General features: G+C 48.1%; 1 protein-coding gene across 1 annotated transcript in view; it reads right to left on the bottom strand.

The window, feature by feature from the left end:
- The window catches only part of LOC118934039 (uncharacterized protein CXorf49 homolog), a 39,411-nt gene extending 24,241 nt beyond the window's left edge, over positions 1 to 15,170 (bottom strand). Inside the window, exons 1-6 of the mRNA XM_057495365.1 lie at positions 14,522 to 15,170; positions 13,794 to 14,479; positions 13,039 to 13,195; positions 12,428 to 12,504; positions 11,292 to 11,357; positions 9,986 to 10,198 (exon numbers count right to left, since the gene is read on the bottom strand). Coding sequence (XP_057351348.1) covers positions 9,986 to 10,198; positions 11,292 to 11,357; positions 12,428 to 12,504; positions 13,039 to 13,195; positions 13,794 to 14,479; positions 14,522 to 15,170 — 1,848 coding nt within the window. The remainder of the gene's footprint in view (positions 1 to 9,985; positions 10,199 to 11,291; positions 11,358 to 12,427; positions 12,505 to 13,038; positions 13,196 to 13,793; positions 14,480 to 14,521) is intronic.
- Positions 15,171 to 16,054: the final 884 nt, after the last annotated feature.

The raw sequence follows: 16,054 nt of genomic DNA, 5'->3' as shown, positions 1-16,054 counted from the left end.
TCTTTTTCAAACTTGGTTGCTGCATTCATAGGGTAAATTCCTAGGAGTGGAATTGCTGGGTCAAATGGTATTTCTATTTTGAGTTTTTTGAGAAACCTCCATACTGCTTTCCACAATGGTTGAACTAGTTTACATTCCCACCAGCAGTGTAGGAGGGTTCCCCTTTCTCCACAACCTCACCAACATTTGTTGTTGTTTGTCTTTTGGATGGTGGCGATCCTTACTGGTGTTAGGTGATATCTCATTGTGGTTTTAATTTGCGTTTCTCTGATGACTAGCGATGTGGAGCATCTTTTCATGTGCCTGTTGGCCATCTGAATTTTTTCTTTGGAGAACTGTCTGTTCAGCTCCTCTGACCATTTTTTAATTGGATTATTTGCTTTTTGTTTGTTGAGGTGTGTTAGCTCTTTATATATTTTGGATGTCAACCCTTTATCAGATCTGTCTTTTATGAATATATTCTCCCATGCTGTAGGAAGCCTTTTGTTCTATTGGTGGTGTCCTTTGTTGTACAGAAGCTTTTCAGCTTGATATCATCCCACTTGTTCATTTCTGCTTTCGTTTCTCTTGCCCAGGGAGATATGTTCATGAAGAAGTTGCTCATGTTTATGTCAAAGAGATTTTTGTCAATGATTTTTCTAACAGTTTTATGGCTTCATCACTTAGATTCAGGTCTTTGATCCATTTCAAATTTACTTTTGTGTATGGGGTTAGACAATGATCCAGTTTCATTCTATTACATGTAGCTGTCCAGTTTTGCCAACACCAGCTGTTGAAGAGGTTGTCATTTCCCCATTGTATGTCCCTGGCTCCTTTATTCTATATTAATTGACCATATATGTTTGTGTTAATACCTGGATTTTCAATACTGTTCCACTAGTCTGTGGGTCTGTTCTTGTGTCAGTATTAATTGTTCTAATTAATAAATTTTCTTAATTACTTTTGCTTTGTAGTACAGCTTAAAGATGGGAAGTGAGATCTCCCTTGCTTTATTCTTCCTTCTCAAGATTGCTTTGGCTATCTGGGGTCTTTTTTGGTCCCATATGAATTTTAGAACTATTTGTTACAGTTAGTTGAAGAATGCTTTTGGTACCTTGATAGGAATTGCATTGAATCTGTAGATTGCTTTAGGCAGGAGGCCATTTTGACAATATTAATTCTTCCTAGCCAAGAGCATGGGATGAGTTTCCATTTGTTAGTGTCTTCCTTAATTTCTCTTAAGAGTGTCTTGTAGTTTTCAGGATATAGATCTTTCACTTCCTTGGTTAGGTTTATTCCTAGGTATTTTATTCTTTTTGATGCAATTGTGAATGGAATTGTTTTCCTGATTTCTCTTTCTGCTAGTTAATCATTAGTGTATAGGAAAGCAACAGATTTCTGTGTGTTAATTTTGTATCCTGCAGCTTTGCTGAATTCAGATATTTGTTCTAGTAGTTTTGGAGTGGAGTCTTAAGGGTTTTTCATGTATAATATCATTTCATATGCAAATAGTGATAGTTTGATTTCTTCCATGCCAATCTAGATGCCTTGTATTTCTTTGTTTGGTCTGACTGCCATGGCTAGGACTTCCAATACTGTGTTGAATAACAGTGGGGAGAGTGGGCATCCCTGTCTTTTTCCCAATCTTAGAGGAAAAGCTTTCAGCTTCTTGCTGTTAAGTATGATATTGGCTGTGTATTTGTCATATATGGCCTTTATTATGCTGAGGTACTTGCACTCTATACCCATTTTGTTGAGAGTTTTATCATGAATGGATGTGGAATTTTGTTGAATGCTTTTTCTGCATCTATGGAGATGATCATGTGGATTTTGTCCTTCTTTTTGTTCATGTAGTGGATGATGTTGCTGGATTTTCGAATGTTGTACCATCCTTGCATCCCTGAGATGAATCCCACTTGATCATGGTGTGTGATGCTCTTGATGTATTTTTGAATTCCATTTGCTAATATTTTGTAGAGTATTTTTGCATCTATGTTCACCAGGGATATTGGTCTGTAATTTTTTTGTGTGTGGGGTGTTTGCCTGGTTTTGGTATTAGAGTGATGCTGGCTTCATAGAATGAGTTTGGAAGTATTCCATCCTCTTCTATTTTTTGGAAAACTTTAAGGAGAATGGTTATTATGTCTTTCTTCTCTGTATGTCTGATAAAATTCAGTGGTGAATCCATCACGCCTGGGGGTTTTGTTTTTGGGTAGTTTTTGATTCCCTATTCAATTTCGTTGCTGTTATTTGGTCTGCTTAGATTTTCTGTTTCTTCCTTGGTCAGTCTTGGAAGGTTGTATTTTTCTAGGAAGTTGTCCATTTCTTCTAGGTTTTACCACTTGTTAGTGTATAGATTCTCATAGTATTTTCTAATAATTATTTGTATATCTGTAGGGTCTGTCATGATTTTTCCTTTCTCATTTCTGATTCTGTTCATGTGTGTAGATTCTTTTTTTCTCTTAATAAGTCTGGCTTAGGGCTTATTTATTTTGTTTATTTTATCAAATAACCAGCTCTTGGTTTCATTGATTTATTTCTATTATTTTATTCTTCCCAATTTTATTTATTTCTTCTCTGATCTTTATTATATCCCTCCTTCTGCTGACTTTGGGTCTCATTTGTTCTTCTTTTTCCAGTTAAGATAATTGTGATGTTAGACTATTAATTTGGAAATGCTCTTCCTTCTTTAAATAGGCCTGGATTGCTCTATACTTTCCCCTTAGAACTGCCTTCACTGCATCCCACAGGAGTTGGGGTTTTTGTTGTTGTTGTCATTTGTCTCCATATATTGCTTGATATCTGTTTTTATTTGGTCATTGATCCACTGATTATTTAGGACCATGTTGTTAAGCCTCCACGTGTTTGTGAGCCTTTTTGTTTTCTTTGTACAGTTTATTTCTAGTTTTATGCCTTTGTGATCTTAGTAGTTTGTTTGGTAGAATTTCAATCTTTTTGAATGTACTGAGGCTCTTTTTGTGGCCTAGTATGAAGTCTATTCTGGAAAAAGTCCCATGTGTACTTGAGCAGAATGTGTATCCCGCTGCTTTTGGGTGTAGGTTTCTGTAGATGTCTGTTAGGTATATCTGTTCTAGTGTGATGTTCAGTGCCTCTGTGTCCTCACTGATTTTCTCTCTGGTGGATCTGTCCTTTGGAGTGGTGTGTTGAAGTCTCCTAGAACGAATGCATTGCATTCTATTTCATCCTTCAATTCTGATAGTATTCGTTTCACATATGCTGATGTTCCTGTATTGGGTGCATATATATTTATAATGGTTGTATCCTCTTGTTGGACTGACTCCTTTATCGTTATGCAATGTTCTTCTTTATCTCTTGTTACTTTCTTTGTTTTGAAGTCTATTTTGTCTGATACCGGTACTTCAAAACCTCCTTTTTCTCCCTATTGTTTGCTTAAAATATCTTTTTCCATCCTTTGACTTTTAGTCTGTGTATGTCTTTGTGTTTGAGATGAGTCTCTTGTAAGCAGCATATAGATGTGTCTTGCTTTTTCATCCATTCTATTACACTGTGTCTTTTGATTGGTGCATTCAGTCCATTTACATTTAGGATGATTATCGACAGATATGTACTTATTGACATTGCAGGCTTTATGTTCATGGTTACGAAAGGTTCAAGGGTAGCTCCTTTACTACCTGTCTAACTTCACTCACTTATTAAACTATTATACACACAGTCTGATGATTCTTTATTTCTCTCCATCCTCCTTTCTTTATATGTTAGGTGTTATATTCTGTGCTCTTTTGTGTTTCCTTTGACTGCTATTTGTGAGTAGTTGATTTTGTTTTTTGCCTTTAGTTAGTATTTGGTTGGTCTGCCTTCTTTAATGTGATTTTATTTTCTCTGGTGACATCTATTTTGCCTTAGGAGTGCTTCCATATGGAGAATTACCTTTAAAATATCCTGTAGAGGTGCTTTGTGGGAGGCAAATTCCCTCAAATTTTGCTTGTCTTGGCATTGTTCAATCCCTCCTTCATATTTAACTGATAATCATGCTGGATACAGTATTCTTGGTACAAGGCCCTTCTCTTTCATTGCATTAAATATATCATGCCATTCTCTTCTGTCCTGTAAAGTTTCTGTTGAGAAGTCTGATGGGTTTTCCTTTGTAGGTGACCTTTTTTCTCTCTCTGGCTGCCTTTAATACTCTGTCCTTGCCTTTGATCTTTGCCATTTTAATTATTATGTGTCTTGGTGTTTTCATCCTTGGGCCCCTTGTGTTGGAAGTTCTGTGGGCCTCCATGGTCTGAGAGACTATTTCCTCCCCCAGTTTGGGGAAGTTTTCAGCAATTATTTCTTCAAAGACACTCTCCATCCTTTTTTCTCTCTCTTCTTCTTCTGGTGCCCCTATAATACAAATATAGTTCCATTTGGCTTGGTCACACAGTTCTCTTAGTATTCTTTCATTCCTGGAGATCCTTTTATCTCTCTCTGCATCAGCTTCTCTGTGTTCCTGTTCTATGATTTCTATTCCATTAATGGCCTCTTGCACCTCATCCAGTCTGCTCTTAAGTCCTTCCAGAGATTGTTTTATTTCTTTATTCTCCCTCCTAACTTGATCCTTCAGCTCTTGCATATTTCTCTGCAGGTCCATCAGCATGGTTATGACCTTTTTTTGAATTCTTTATCAGGAAGATTGGTTAAATCTATCTCCCCAGGCTCACTCTCAGGAGTTGTCTGGCTGATTATGGAATGGATCAGATTCTTCTGCCTTTTCATGGCTATAGAGGTAGTTGTGGGCAGTTGGCAGGTGTGTTAGGTGGGAAAATAAAGTCCCTTCCTGCTTGCTGGTCCCTTTGCCCTCCTCGGAGCAGCTTCTAGTTTTATTTCCTGAACCACCGTGGGTGGGGCAGCTGTCGGGGTATTCCAGAGCCCTGTGGAGATGGGCAGGCACACCGGGTGTGCTCTCCTGCAAGAACGGCGACCCTTGGTGCCCTGTTCCGGCTTCCTCTGTCTGTGCGCACCAGTGGGGCCTCTGAGTCTGGCCGGGCAGCTGCGGAGGAGGCTCTGGGCGGTTGCTGTGGGTGCGGCTCTCTGAGGCTGCTCCCCTGCTATGGCGGGACTGTGCCAGATGGGGAGTGGATGGGAGGCTGTTTATCGCTGTGAGGGGCTTCAGAGCTGCGCTGCCTCCCAGGGGTCTGGAGCACCTGAATTTCCCTGGGATTCCCAGCTGCTGGGCTGTGTGTGCTGGGATGCTTCCGTCCCACTGTGAGGCCCATGTCCCTTTAAGACTTTCAAAAAGCACTCACTTTTCTTTTGTCCCAGAGGCACAGGCTGCTGTGACCCGCTCACAGATTTTACTGTTCCGTTTCCCTAATATCCAGCACACCACGCAATATGGGTCTGTGCTCCTGGTGCAGATGACTAGGGCTGGGTTTTTAGCAGTCCTGGGCCCCCACTCCCCCTCCGCTCTGACTCTTCTCCCACCAGTGGGCTGGGGTGGGGTCAGGGGGCACTTGGGTCCCACCGGGCCGTGGCTTGTATCTTACCCCCTCGTGATGCACTGAGTTCTCACAGATGTAGATGTACATCTACATCTACATCTATATCTCACAGATGTAGATGTAGCCTCGCTGTTGTACTGTATCTTCTGGCCTCTCTTTTAGGAATAGTTGTATTTGTTGTATTTTCAAAAATGTATATGGTTTTGGGAGGAGAAATCCGCTGCCCTACTCACACCGCCATCTTGGCTCCTCCTCTGGCTCTACCTTTTTACCCTTCCCAATGTGGTCTTCTCTTCTTCACCTGTGTGTACGGTCTGTTCTGAAGTCTTCAGGACATTTTCAGGGTTAGTTTGATTTGCTGAAGTTGTTTCCTTGGTGTGCATGTGGGAGGACATTTTCACCTTGCCTTCTTACTCTGCCATCTTTTCCTTGCTCCCACAGTTAAATTTTCTCAGTGTGATGATTGCATTAAGATTTTGTAGCAGACTATCTCTTTTCTTAAGAGATACATGCCAAAATATTTAGGGAGGATATACTGTAATGTCTTCAAGTAACTCAAATGATTCAACAAAACAGTTTTAAAAAGCAAGATGGAGAGAATATGGCAAATGTGCAAAATGTTAATAATGGGCAAATCCAGGTGAAGGATAAGTGGGTGATCCTTGCAATTTTCTTACAACTATCCATGGGACAGGCATATCTAAGCAAACTTTGGGGGTAAAAGAAGGTATTATGGACCATTTTTCTCCAATCACTTTGAAAACTTGAGAAAGGTAACTCATCTGTAAAAAAAAAAAAAAATTTCTAAAAACTGATTGAAGAAGGAACAACCAACATGAGGTGTTCCATACCCACCAGGAAATACATCATCAGTACTCAGAACACTTTTCATAAAAAACCCCGAATACTGAATACTGACAAACATCCTAGGCAAAAATATTTTTAACTTGACATGAACTTTGAGGAAAAACAGAAAAGGAGGGACACTCCCCAACTCATTTTGTGAGGATGGAATAACTTGACACTATATCCTGTCAAGGACAGTTTGGGAAACAGAAATCATGGGTCAGTCACATGCTCTTGACATAGAAGCATGGGTCAGAAACAGAATATTAGCAAACTGAATCTTATAGGATATAAGAAGGAAAAAACATAATGTGCCATGACTAAATTTGATTCATCCCAGGAATACAACCCTGAGTTAACTTCAGAAAATAAGGTAAAGCAATATAATATTCCACATTAACTGATTACAGGAGAAAATTATGATCCTCATATTCAGAGAAAAACACTTAACAGCAACAATATCCACTTGTGACATACTTTTTTACATCTTTTTTAAAAGATGTTAAAGATATGGCATTACACAGGGCATAAATATGCAAAGAAGTAAAAAGCTAACCTTTTCAAACAATAAGGCTTCTCTCTCACTTACCAACTTTACATTTCCCTGTATGGCCCCAGAAGATGACTGGTTAGCCAGAGACGGGTAAGATTCCTCAAGGGAGGGACAACCTAAGATAGGCACAGTCGCAGGGGGGCCATCAGGTGAGAAAATGGGGATCAACAGAGGTGAGGCTTAGAACCTCCACCCCCCCTCCCGTTCTGAGAGAAATCTTCTGCATACATGGATGTTTTATTGCCCTTGTCTAGCTTGGATTAACACAGAGTCTACAGGCACACACCTGATCATCTACATTTGCTCTCTTACAACACTAAACTATGTTTTCTACCTTTATCTTGTATCTACCTACCACTTCAGCATTTTATTAAAAATAATAATAATTATAAAGAGAGAAATGTGGTATCCACATATAAATCAAGTATAAAAATCAAATGAGTATTCATATTTGAACTGACTGTTTATAGTTCATAGTGCATGAGCAAAACCGAAAGTTTCTGTGATGACTGCCCTTGTACTGTTCACCATGTAACTTATTCACTATGTAAGAATTTGTTCTCCATGTAAGAACTTGTTCGTTGTGCTTCAGAAGATCGGAGACTGATGAAAATTAGGCTTGGGGTGGATTAATGATTGTGCATTGAGCATTGACCCCCCTATACAGAATTTTATTGTTGTTAACAACCATTTGATCAATAAATATGAGAGATGCCCTCACAAAAAAAAAAAAGATATGGCATTATTGAGATATAATTTACATACAATGTCTATTAGTCTTTATGAACTCATACTGTTAGGGGATCACTACCAGAATCAAATATAACCCATTTTCATCACCCCAAAAATTCCTTCTGGTAGTTAAACCCCTTCTCTCAATCCCCAGATCCTGGCAACCACCGATCTGCTTTTCTGTCCCTGTAGTTTGCCTTTTCAAGAATGTCACAAAAGTGGAAGCAAGCAGTGTGTAGACTTTTGCATTTGGCTTCCTTCACAGACAGGGACACAGATGGCACTTCTGGAGGTTCAGTGTACCATGACTTCTCCCAAGCAGTAGCTACATGGCTCGATCACTTTATAATTATTTGTCAAATTGTAGGTATATGTTTTCTGTAATTATGCACATGTATACAGTGCTTTATAGATATAATTAATGTTTAATTTCAGGTAACTTTTCTTTTACATCTTTATAAGGGTTATGCATTAAATAGCAATTGTTATCCTTTATAAAAGCCCTAAAAATCCTAAGAAGTCAGGATGGCACTTACCTTGGGAGGACTGCAGAAAAGTGATTGGCTTTGGCATAAAAAGGGTTCCAAATGTACTGGCATGTTCTCTAAATCTGAGTGGTGCTTACCAGGGCTTCCATATCACACAAAAGCAGGGGCACCAAGCACCCTGTAGTCGTGCCAATGGTGCCTCCAGGAGTCAGGCAGGTAGCGTTCACACGGTCACCCTGGCAGCCCCAGTGTGCCTGGCTGGACCTGGCAAACTTGGGCAAGAGTCTCCTCATTCTAAGTCATCTGAGAGGCAATTGTAATTACATCTGTGACCTTAAGCTCCCATTGCCATGCAAGGTAACATGTTAGCCGATTCCAGGAATTAGGACGTGGACATCCTTGGGGACCATTACTCTGCCTACCACACCCTGCTCCTTCTCTAGTGCTCACCTCCTCCTACCTTCCCTGGGTTTGCCAATCCCCCCAAGAGTCCAGAGAAAGTGGTTTGGCCACTCCTGGTGGTGCTGCTGGTGGCAGTGGGGATAATGGAGAGGGGCATCTGCCCAGGAGCTGGGTAGGTAGCAAGATGGGGAAGGAATGGGGCCTAGGGCTCTCCAGGTGAGCCCCATTGCCTCCTTGGCTGGACAGGAGGCTTGAGGGGAAGGCAACAGAGACACATTGTGTTAGGATAGGGGTCTGACAGCCTCATTTCCCCTGGGACTCAGATGTATTATTTTGATCTATGCCCCAGAATTGGCCACTTATGAATACCTCCTGGACCCGCAAGGCCCTAGGTGGTAGCCTGTGATGTACACTGTTATAGCAATGCTATTGTGCTGTAGTTGGTGTGAATATGGAACAGAGAGACCATGTGCTCAGAGGAGGGAAGGGAAACTGGCAAAACTAGTCACTGAGGTTGTGTTCATGTTCTCCCATGACTCGCTCAATGTGCTTCTCCTCATCCTCACCCTTGGTGACCACGTCCCCCACCTCCTGGAGCAGTGCCTGTGCTGAACTTCTGCCCATTCATAACTTGCCTATGTGGCTGGCTGGTTGGAAACCCCAGTTGGAAAGTCTCTGCCAAACTCATTCACTCAGACAGCAGCATGCTGTTACCCTGCCAAGAAATTACCACTGTCGGGTTGGGGTCAAATCTGTAGCCTAAGCAATCCAGCTCACCTTCTCAAGTGAGGGTTTAGAAGTGGAAGCATTGAGTCCCACCAATGTTATTCTGCACCCCTGAGGTCCATGGCTGTCCCATTTTGGACATGGGGGTCTGTCACCTGAGCTCTGTCCATGTGCCTGCAAGAGAGACAGGGTGAGTGTGGGGGACGGTGGACTGAGTCTGCCCCATTTCCAGGGGAAGGCAGCCTACTGCCCATCTGCACTGTGCCCTCCCGCCTGTGTCCTGGCTAGCTCGACTGGGGTAGTCTCCCATGTGAGCTCCCTGCTTCTTAGATGAGGGGTGTCCTGGCTACTCTGATGAAGTTGACCTTCCCACTCTCACTCCACCGACACACACAGGAGATGTCAGATACCGCAGGATCACAGACTAGGATCCAGAGCCTCCTCCAAAGACTCCAGCATTCTGAGTGTTCTGACATGCCATAGTGCAGTTTGGCAACTTCCCTGTCATTCCCCTCCTGTGTTTTAGGAATTTAACAACACCCCCCAAAACATACACCCAACCCTTGCTCTTGCTCACTCCATCCTTTCTGGGTTCTTGACCAGTCTCTACTCCCCTTATTCCACAATCACATCTTTCTCCTTCAAAGGAGATTATCCCCAAACACTATCATTCACAAACCCACACAGGCGCACACATGCCAACCATGAATGTTCCATTCCCCATCATCCCTCCGTTTATATATTAAACCCCAGTCACTTGGCAAGGGAGTCTGGCAGAAGCTACCTTCACTCAGTACCCTCTTGTACTGAAGCCTTAGCCCTGGGTCCTGGCTGAAGGAAGGTGGTGGTCCCCAAACGCGAGCAACAGGGAAATCAAACACAGAGTTCAGATTTAGTCTCATGTGACCTAGAGAGGCCTCTGGAAGATTGAGTTCGGACACCGAAATAGCATTTCCAGGAACATCTGTGTCGTGGGTGTATTTGCCGGGGCTGTGCAAGAACACTGAGACCTATCAAGCATGCGTGCCATAGAAACTGGTCACTTTCCACTCAAGGGCATGGAGAAGACCAGGCTGGGGGAGGGGTGGTTAGCTGCCTAGGACAGGAGGGATGTAAAAATCTGGGGGCCAGATCATCCATTTCTAGCTGCTGGGTGGGCAGTTTCCCCGAGGTTGGACCAGAACCACCACGACAGACTCCTCGCTCTGACCTCCAGCCCAGAAACCAACCTGTGCTTTCCCTGTCGTGTTCCCTGTACCTCTGTTCTTGCTCTGCAAACCCCTGGACTGTGAGTTCTGCATCCTCCCCTCTACTGAAGCCAAGGAGGGCAGCCGCATGGGATCAGTAACCAAGTGTCAAAGGTGACGGCTTTGTCAAAGGAGAGGAGGATGCCACATGGGACCGCGGGTAACTTATCCTGTGCACGGTGGCACCTGAGGGAGGTAAGGACTCCACAGAGAACACTGGACCTTGGGAGAGGGAAGACAAGGCCCACCACATTCTTTAACACCTGCTGAAGCACAGGTGCAGGGAAAGCTGCCAAAGGAAAGCCACAAGGGAGGCCAAGGGCACACGGCCAGCCAGGCAGGGTGGACGGGACAAGCAGGACCGAGATCAGAACCAGGGAGGGGAAGAGGGCTTAGAGCTCTGGAAGGGGGTCTGGAGATCCTGCTGAAGGGTAGGGGGAGGAACAGCAATACCTGGGAACCCAGAGACCCAAGAGGAGGAGATCAGGAGAGAAGCCAAGAGGGCCTGCAGGAGGAAAGGAGGAACTGCTCGTGTGGGCAGGCAGAGCCCACACAGAGGCCAGACCCAGGGCCCTCTGGTGGTCCGACCGCAGGGCCCCTACTAGAGGCTGGCCCGGACTCCCCACAGGGAGAAGGCCACTGCACAATGCCAGAGGTGCTGTTCTGGAAAAGGCTCTGAAGTGGAGCAGCTCCCAGCCCCACCCCTCTCCCACTCCTCCCGGCCCCCAGAGAGCAGACAGACCACAGAATTTGAGAGGTACTTTATTTTGAAACTGCTGTGAACTGGGGTGGGGAGGGGGCAAAAGAAGCAGGAGAGGAAGCCCCGGCTGAGGCAGAACAACAGGAGGGACCCAACTTGGCCACAGCTCCTGGGCTCCACAGCGACCAGCTGCTCCTCTTGTACAAAGACGCTGGGCTCAACCTGTAGAACAGAGCAGAGTCAGGGAAAAGCCTCCAGTCAGGGCCGGCCCACAGCCCTCCTTAACAGCAAGGACTATGGGAAGGGGCATGGAGTGTGCAACACTCACTTCAAAGGACCTGGAACTTGTCAAACAGGGACTGCATGGCCGCTGAAACAGAGAGAGACTTAAGCAGGCGCTGCAGACATGGGGACAGATGAGCCCATCCCCCATGTCACCCCGGGGGGCACTGCCTAGCCCTGCAACCTGAAACACCCTGCAGCCCCTGTCTAGAGGGCCCAGGACTCACTCACTGACTCACTCACCCACCACCTGAATTAAATGTGGACACGTTTCATAAACGGGAGCTAAGTCTGTACTTCTCAAGCTTTGGGACATATCAGAACCTCTCAGAACTTGTCATTCATACACACACACACACACACACACACACACACACACACACACCCATACTAGCTATACCAAGCAGCAGGTAAAGGGAAAATCAATGGGGCATCTCTAAACGTCCTGAGAAGAGGAGATCTCATTTTTGCAAAGTGTGATGCAGTGCAGGTGATGCTTTCCCATTTGCATCCCACCACCCTCCACCCCCTAGTCTGTGAACATGCACAGCAGGCTCCAGGGCCAGGCCTCCTAGGCTCTCCTCCCCCATGGGAGTGTACCCCAGACCGGCCACCCCCCACCCCCTAGACTCGGCACCGAGACTCCACAGTCTGCCTCCTGCCCCTACCACAGCCCCAGCCCAAGGTTCCTCATACCGAGTTGATTTTTAAGCTCATCTATTTCTCTCTGTAGCACCACACACTAGGCCGGCAGACAGCAGAGAAGGAGAAATGATTAGAATGCTCTAACCTCCTGTATCCTTGACCTCCCACCTGCCCGCCCTCCACCCCTCCCCCAGACCCTCCAACCCGAAGCCCAGTGGCCAGACTGGCACGGGCTCCTCTGTGGAAAGGAGGTGCCCTGCCTCCGTGGGGTGCAGGACTTGGGAGGGGGCACGTCAGTTTAACCTGGACTCGGATCCCACCATCTAACTTGGGCCTGCACTCCTAGGAGCCGGAGGAAGCATTACCTGACAACATCCCTGTGCTCCAGCAGGTTGCTGCTGCCTTTCTGGTCTTGGGGAGACGTCAAGTGGTTCCTGGTCACCTGAGAGGGAAAGAACACAAAATCCAGCTTCCAAGGCTCCCGGTGAGGCAGAAAGGGCTTAGCAGGGTCCAACATGAGGCAGCACCACCCTCTGCTGGCAACAAGTTGGCCCTGCTCTGCCCAGCTGCTGTAGCCTCCCCTCTGGGGCTACCTCCCCTGTTCCTCTGGGGCAGCCCATCTGCAACTGTGCTCGCCCAGGACCCCAAGGGCTGTGGTTCTGGGTGGCACCCTCCCAGAGCTGTAGCCACAGCCAGACCCTGGGATGAACAGCATGGCCAAACAGGACTTAACAGAAAAGGCTTGGCTCCACTCATAGTCTATGTCCAGAGGTGCACTTTGTGGCACTGCCACCGATCACCCCTGCCACCCAAACCCCACGCACACGATGGCTAGCCCTGTCCATACCCCATTTCCTGTGTGAGAAGCTGCCTGGGAAGGCAGGTTGTCAGGGAGCGAGGCTGAGCCCCCAGCAGAGCCAGAGCTTCCCTCCTCATGCCCTCTCCCCTCTCCTCTTATCAAACCCACAAGACTCACCAGAGGGTGCTGGTCCTCTGGGCATGATGTCTTCCTGGATCGGGGTCAAGGGCTGTGAGTTTCCTGGAACCTGGGGGGCTCTGGTGTCCAGGTTGCCAATGTGGCATTCTCCACGATGCATACACAGACAACATGGCCCTGGACTGGGTGTTGGAGGCTGAAACAAAAATTTCTCACTGGTAGGGGGTGGAGGGGGTACCTGCACATGTGTGCTATGTATGCTTAGGGCTGGGGTAAGGCAGGGAACAGAAGGAAATTCAGAGGCTGATCTCATTAGCACCTCTGTCCCTCAGTCAGCCCCAGGCCAGGAGGCAGAGCTGAGCTAGGTGGGGGAACAGTGGGGCACTGAGAAAGCCCAGTCCCCTGCGAGGCAGGCTGGGGGAATAGCTAGGATGTAGGAATCAGGAAGGTGACGATGGGGATCTAAACACTGAACCTGTGCCTCCCAAACTCTGAAGGGGTCCCCGATTCCAATCAGCCACCAGCCCTCCCTTCCCTTCCATCCCAGCCCCCCTGGGGGAGAGGGCAGGAAACCTGCAGACAAGGGTCAGTCCGGAATGGTGCCGGCACACACGCAGCGTCATCCTCCTGTCTGCCCCTACTGAAACGACCCCGATCTGGCATCCTAACGACCCAGGGTGCCCGGGGACAACCGCTGAGGGGTGGACGGTGGAGGTCAAGAGGAGGTGGTGTGGGGGTGGGGGGAGGGGAGAAGCATGGGGAGGGAGAGAGGAGCAGCAGCATGGCCTACTCACTTGGCCCTTTGGGACTGGGTCTCCATCTGGATTGTTATCTCTTCCCACCAGCAGCTCAAACTCTCGTGTCCTCCTGGCCACAGAATTCTTCCCAGCACCCCTGTGCTTGGAGTGTTTGGCGAACAAGCGGACCAACGAATACCTCTTGGACTTCCCAGGCAGTGGAACCCCAGAGACTGGGGGGAAGGTGGCTGCCTCCAGGGGAGCTGCTGGGACTCTCTGGCCCCAGGAAGGGAAGGTTTTCCCCAGGGTACCTTTGGAGACATCCTCTGGGGATTTCTTCTCCTGGGCCACCGTCTCCGTAGGAGTGGCCTGGTACAGGCCACCTGTGCTGGCTGCGCCAACAGCAGTTCCCACTTCTGCTCCAGGGTAGCTGGGCCTGCTCCCCACCTTCTCCCAGAACACACTCTGCATTTTCTTAGCGGAAGAGATGTCCAGCTGGCCAAGAGCCTGCCTTTCCACAGCTGAAGTCAACCCTCGGGGAGCTGAGGACAGGACAGAGCCTGGCACATGAGAGAAATTCTCGCTGAGGTGTAAATTCGAGCGTCTGGGTGTGTTCCTGGAAACCTCGGGGCTGCTGGGCTTGGCCTGCCCTCCTTCTTTGGGGTAAAGGCTCATCCTCATCAGCTGGATCTCACCCAACTCATCTGCTGAGTTGGGGTCCAAAGGCGGCCCAGTCTGGCCCTCTGCTCAGGGCCGCTGGCGACCCACACCGACCATCCACCTACTCCTGCCTCTCTTAGACAACCTCTCCCAGGCCCAGGGCTCATTGAACGCATCCAGCTGGAGCAGGGTGGCAGAAGCTGCCTGCGATTTCACACAGCCAAGGGCAAGCACACCCCCACCACCGGGCCCTGCCTCTGGGCCTGGCCACTCGACCGAGCCCTCAGAGGCGTAGCTCTCTGGGAATGGCTTTCTGCGCCCACCTGGGGTACCCTGGACACTCAGCTGCTGCTGCGTGATGGCTGCCGCTACAGACTCGTCAGCGAGGTGGAATGCGAAGTGCAGAGCTTCTCCCTTGTCGTCGGCCGGGGAGCCAGGTCGACCTTCACGGCCCCAAAGCATGGGCCCTCCCACCTCCATCACTTCCCGCTTGGACTCAAAGCCCCGGGGGTCCAGGAACCCGCCCCTGCCGCCGCAGGGGGCCCCCCTTTCAAGGCCTAGCGCAGGTCCCCGCGGGGCTCTGGGATCTGCGGGGTGGATGCCAGCCTGCTTCCCACCCTCTGGGCCGAAACCCGCCCTGTACGCAGACATTTTGTCGGGGGAGGTCATGCTGCGCATGTGCGCAGGCCTGGCTCCCAGGCAACGACCTCCAAGGTTACTGCCCCTGCAATAGTGGTGAGGCTCTGAGTGCGCAGGCGCCTCATGAGATCGCATCAAACCTCACGTGTCCTCCTCTCATTGTCCCCCCTGCCACGCCACGCCCCGTGCCCCCTCCCCCCTCCCCCGCCCCTCCCCCCACCCACCAGCACAAGCCTTGCTGGCCCTCCCCTCTAGGCCTTAGCCGATAGGGCCAGGGCCTTTGCTCCACGGCCAAACGAGACCTTGGGCCCTCTGGACTGGAGTCCGCGGGTCACGCCTCTCGTCCCACCTCTTCCAAGTCTGGCCTCACCTGGTCGGGAACCTAGGTCCCAATTTCCAATCAGGGGCTCAGCTCTGAGCATCCATTTCAGATCCCCAAAGCCGGGCGATGACGGCACCTGTCAGTGAGGCTTGGAACCACGCAGTCGGGCTCCAGAGGTCTGCTCTGAGCCAAGAATCTTTAGCCTGGGAAACGTGCATTCCCGCTGTGACCAGGTCAGGCCGCTGCCAGGCCTGGTACATTTTCCAGAGACAGGCCGGTATGTGTGGTTGGTGTACGAGGGACACATGCACAAGGGTGTTGGTTGTTAGAAACTGGGAATGCTCTGAGTTCCCATCAGTAAGGAGAGGGATGAGTGCAACGTGGCCTGTATATCCAGTACATTAAAGCTCAGCAGTCAGAAGGGACGCATGAAGCTGTGTTCACAGATTGCAGAGCCATCTTCGTGAGTGCATAGAGCAAAGCTGCAGGACAAGGCCATTGGATGCACGTTTGTAAATTATAAAAGAAAGAAAAAGAAACCAAGTCAACCCTGCATAATGTTTGAGAATACATACAGGTGTGTGTACAGGTATGTTTGAAAGGTCTGGGAGGAAACACAGCCAATGGGGGACAGTGGTGGTGGCCGTGGCGGTGGCAGTGGGGTGCCAGTTACCTCTCAGACTTCCCTGACACTACT

This window comes from Manis pentadactyla, chromosome X (assembly GCF_030020395.1).
Source record: "Manis pentadactyla isolate mManPen7 chromosome X, mManPen7.hap1, whole genome shotgun sequence".
NCBI classification, from domain to species: domain Eukaryota; kingdom Metazoa; phylum Chordata; class Mammalia; order Pholidota; family Manidae; genus Manis; species Manis pentadactyla.
Note: the sequence above shows the minus strand (reverse complement) of the source record. Positions and strands in the feature narration are given on the sequence as shown.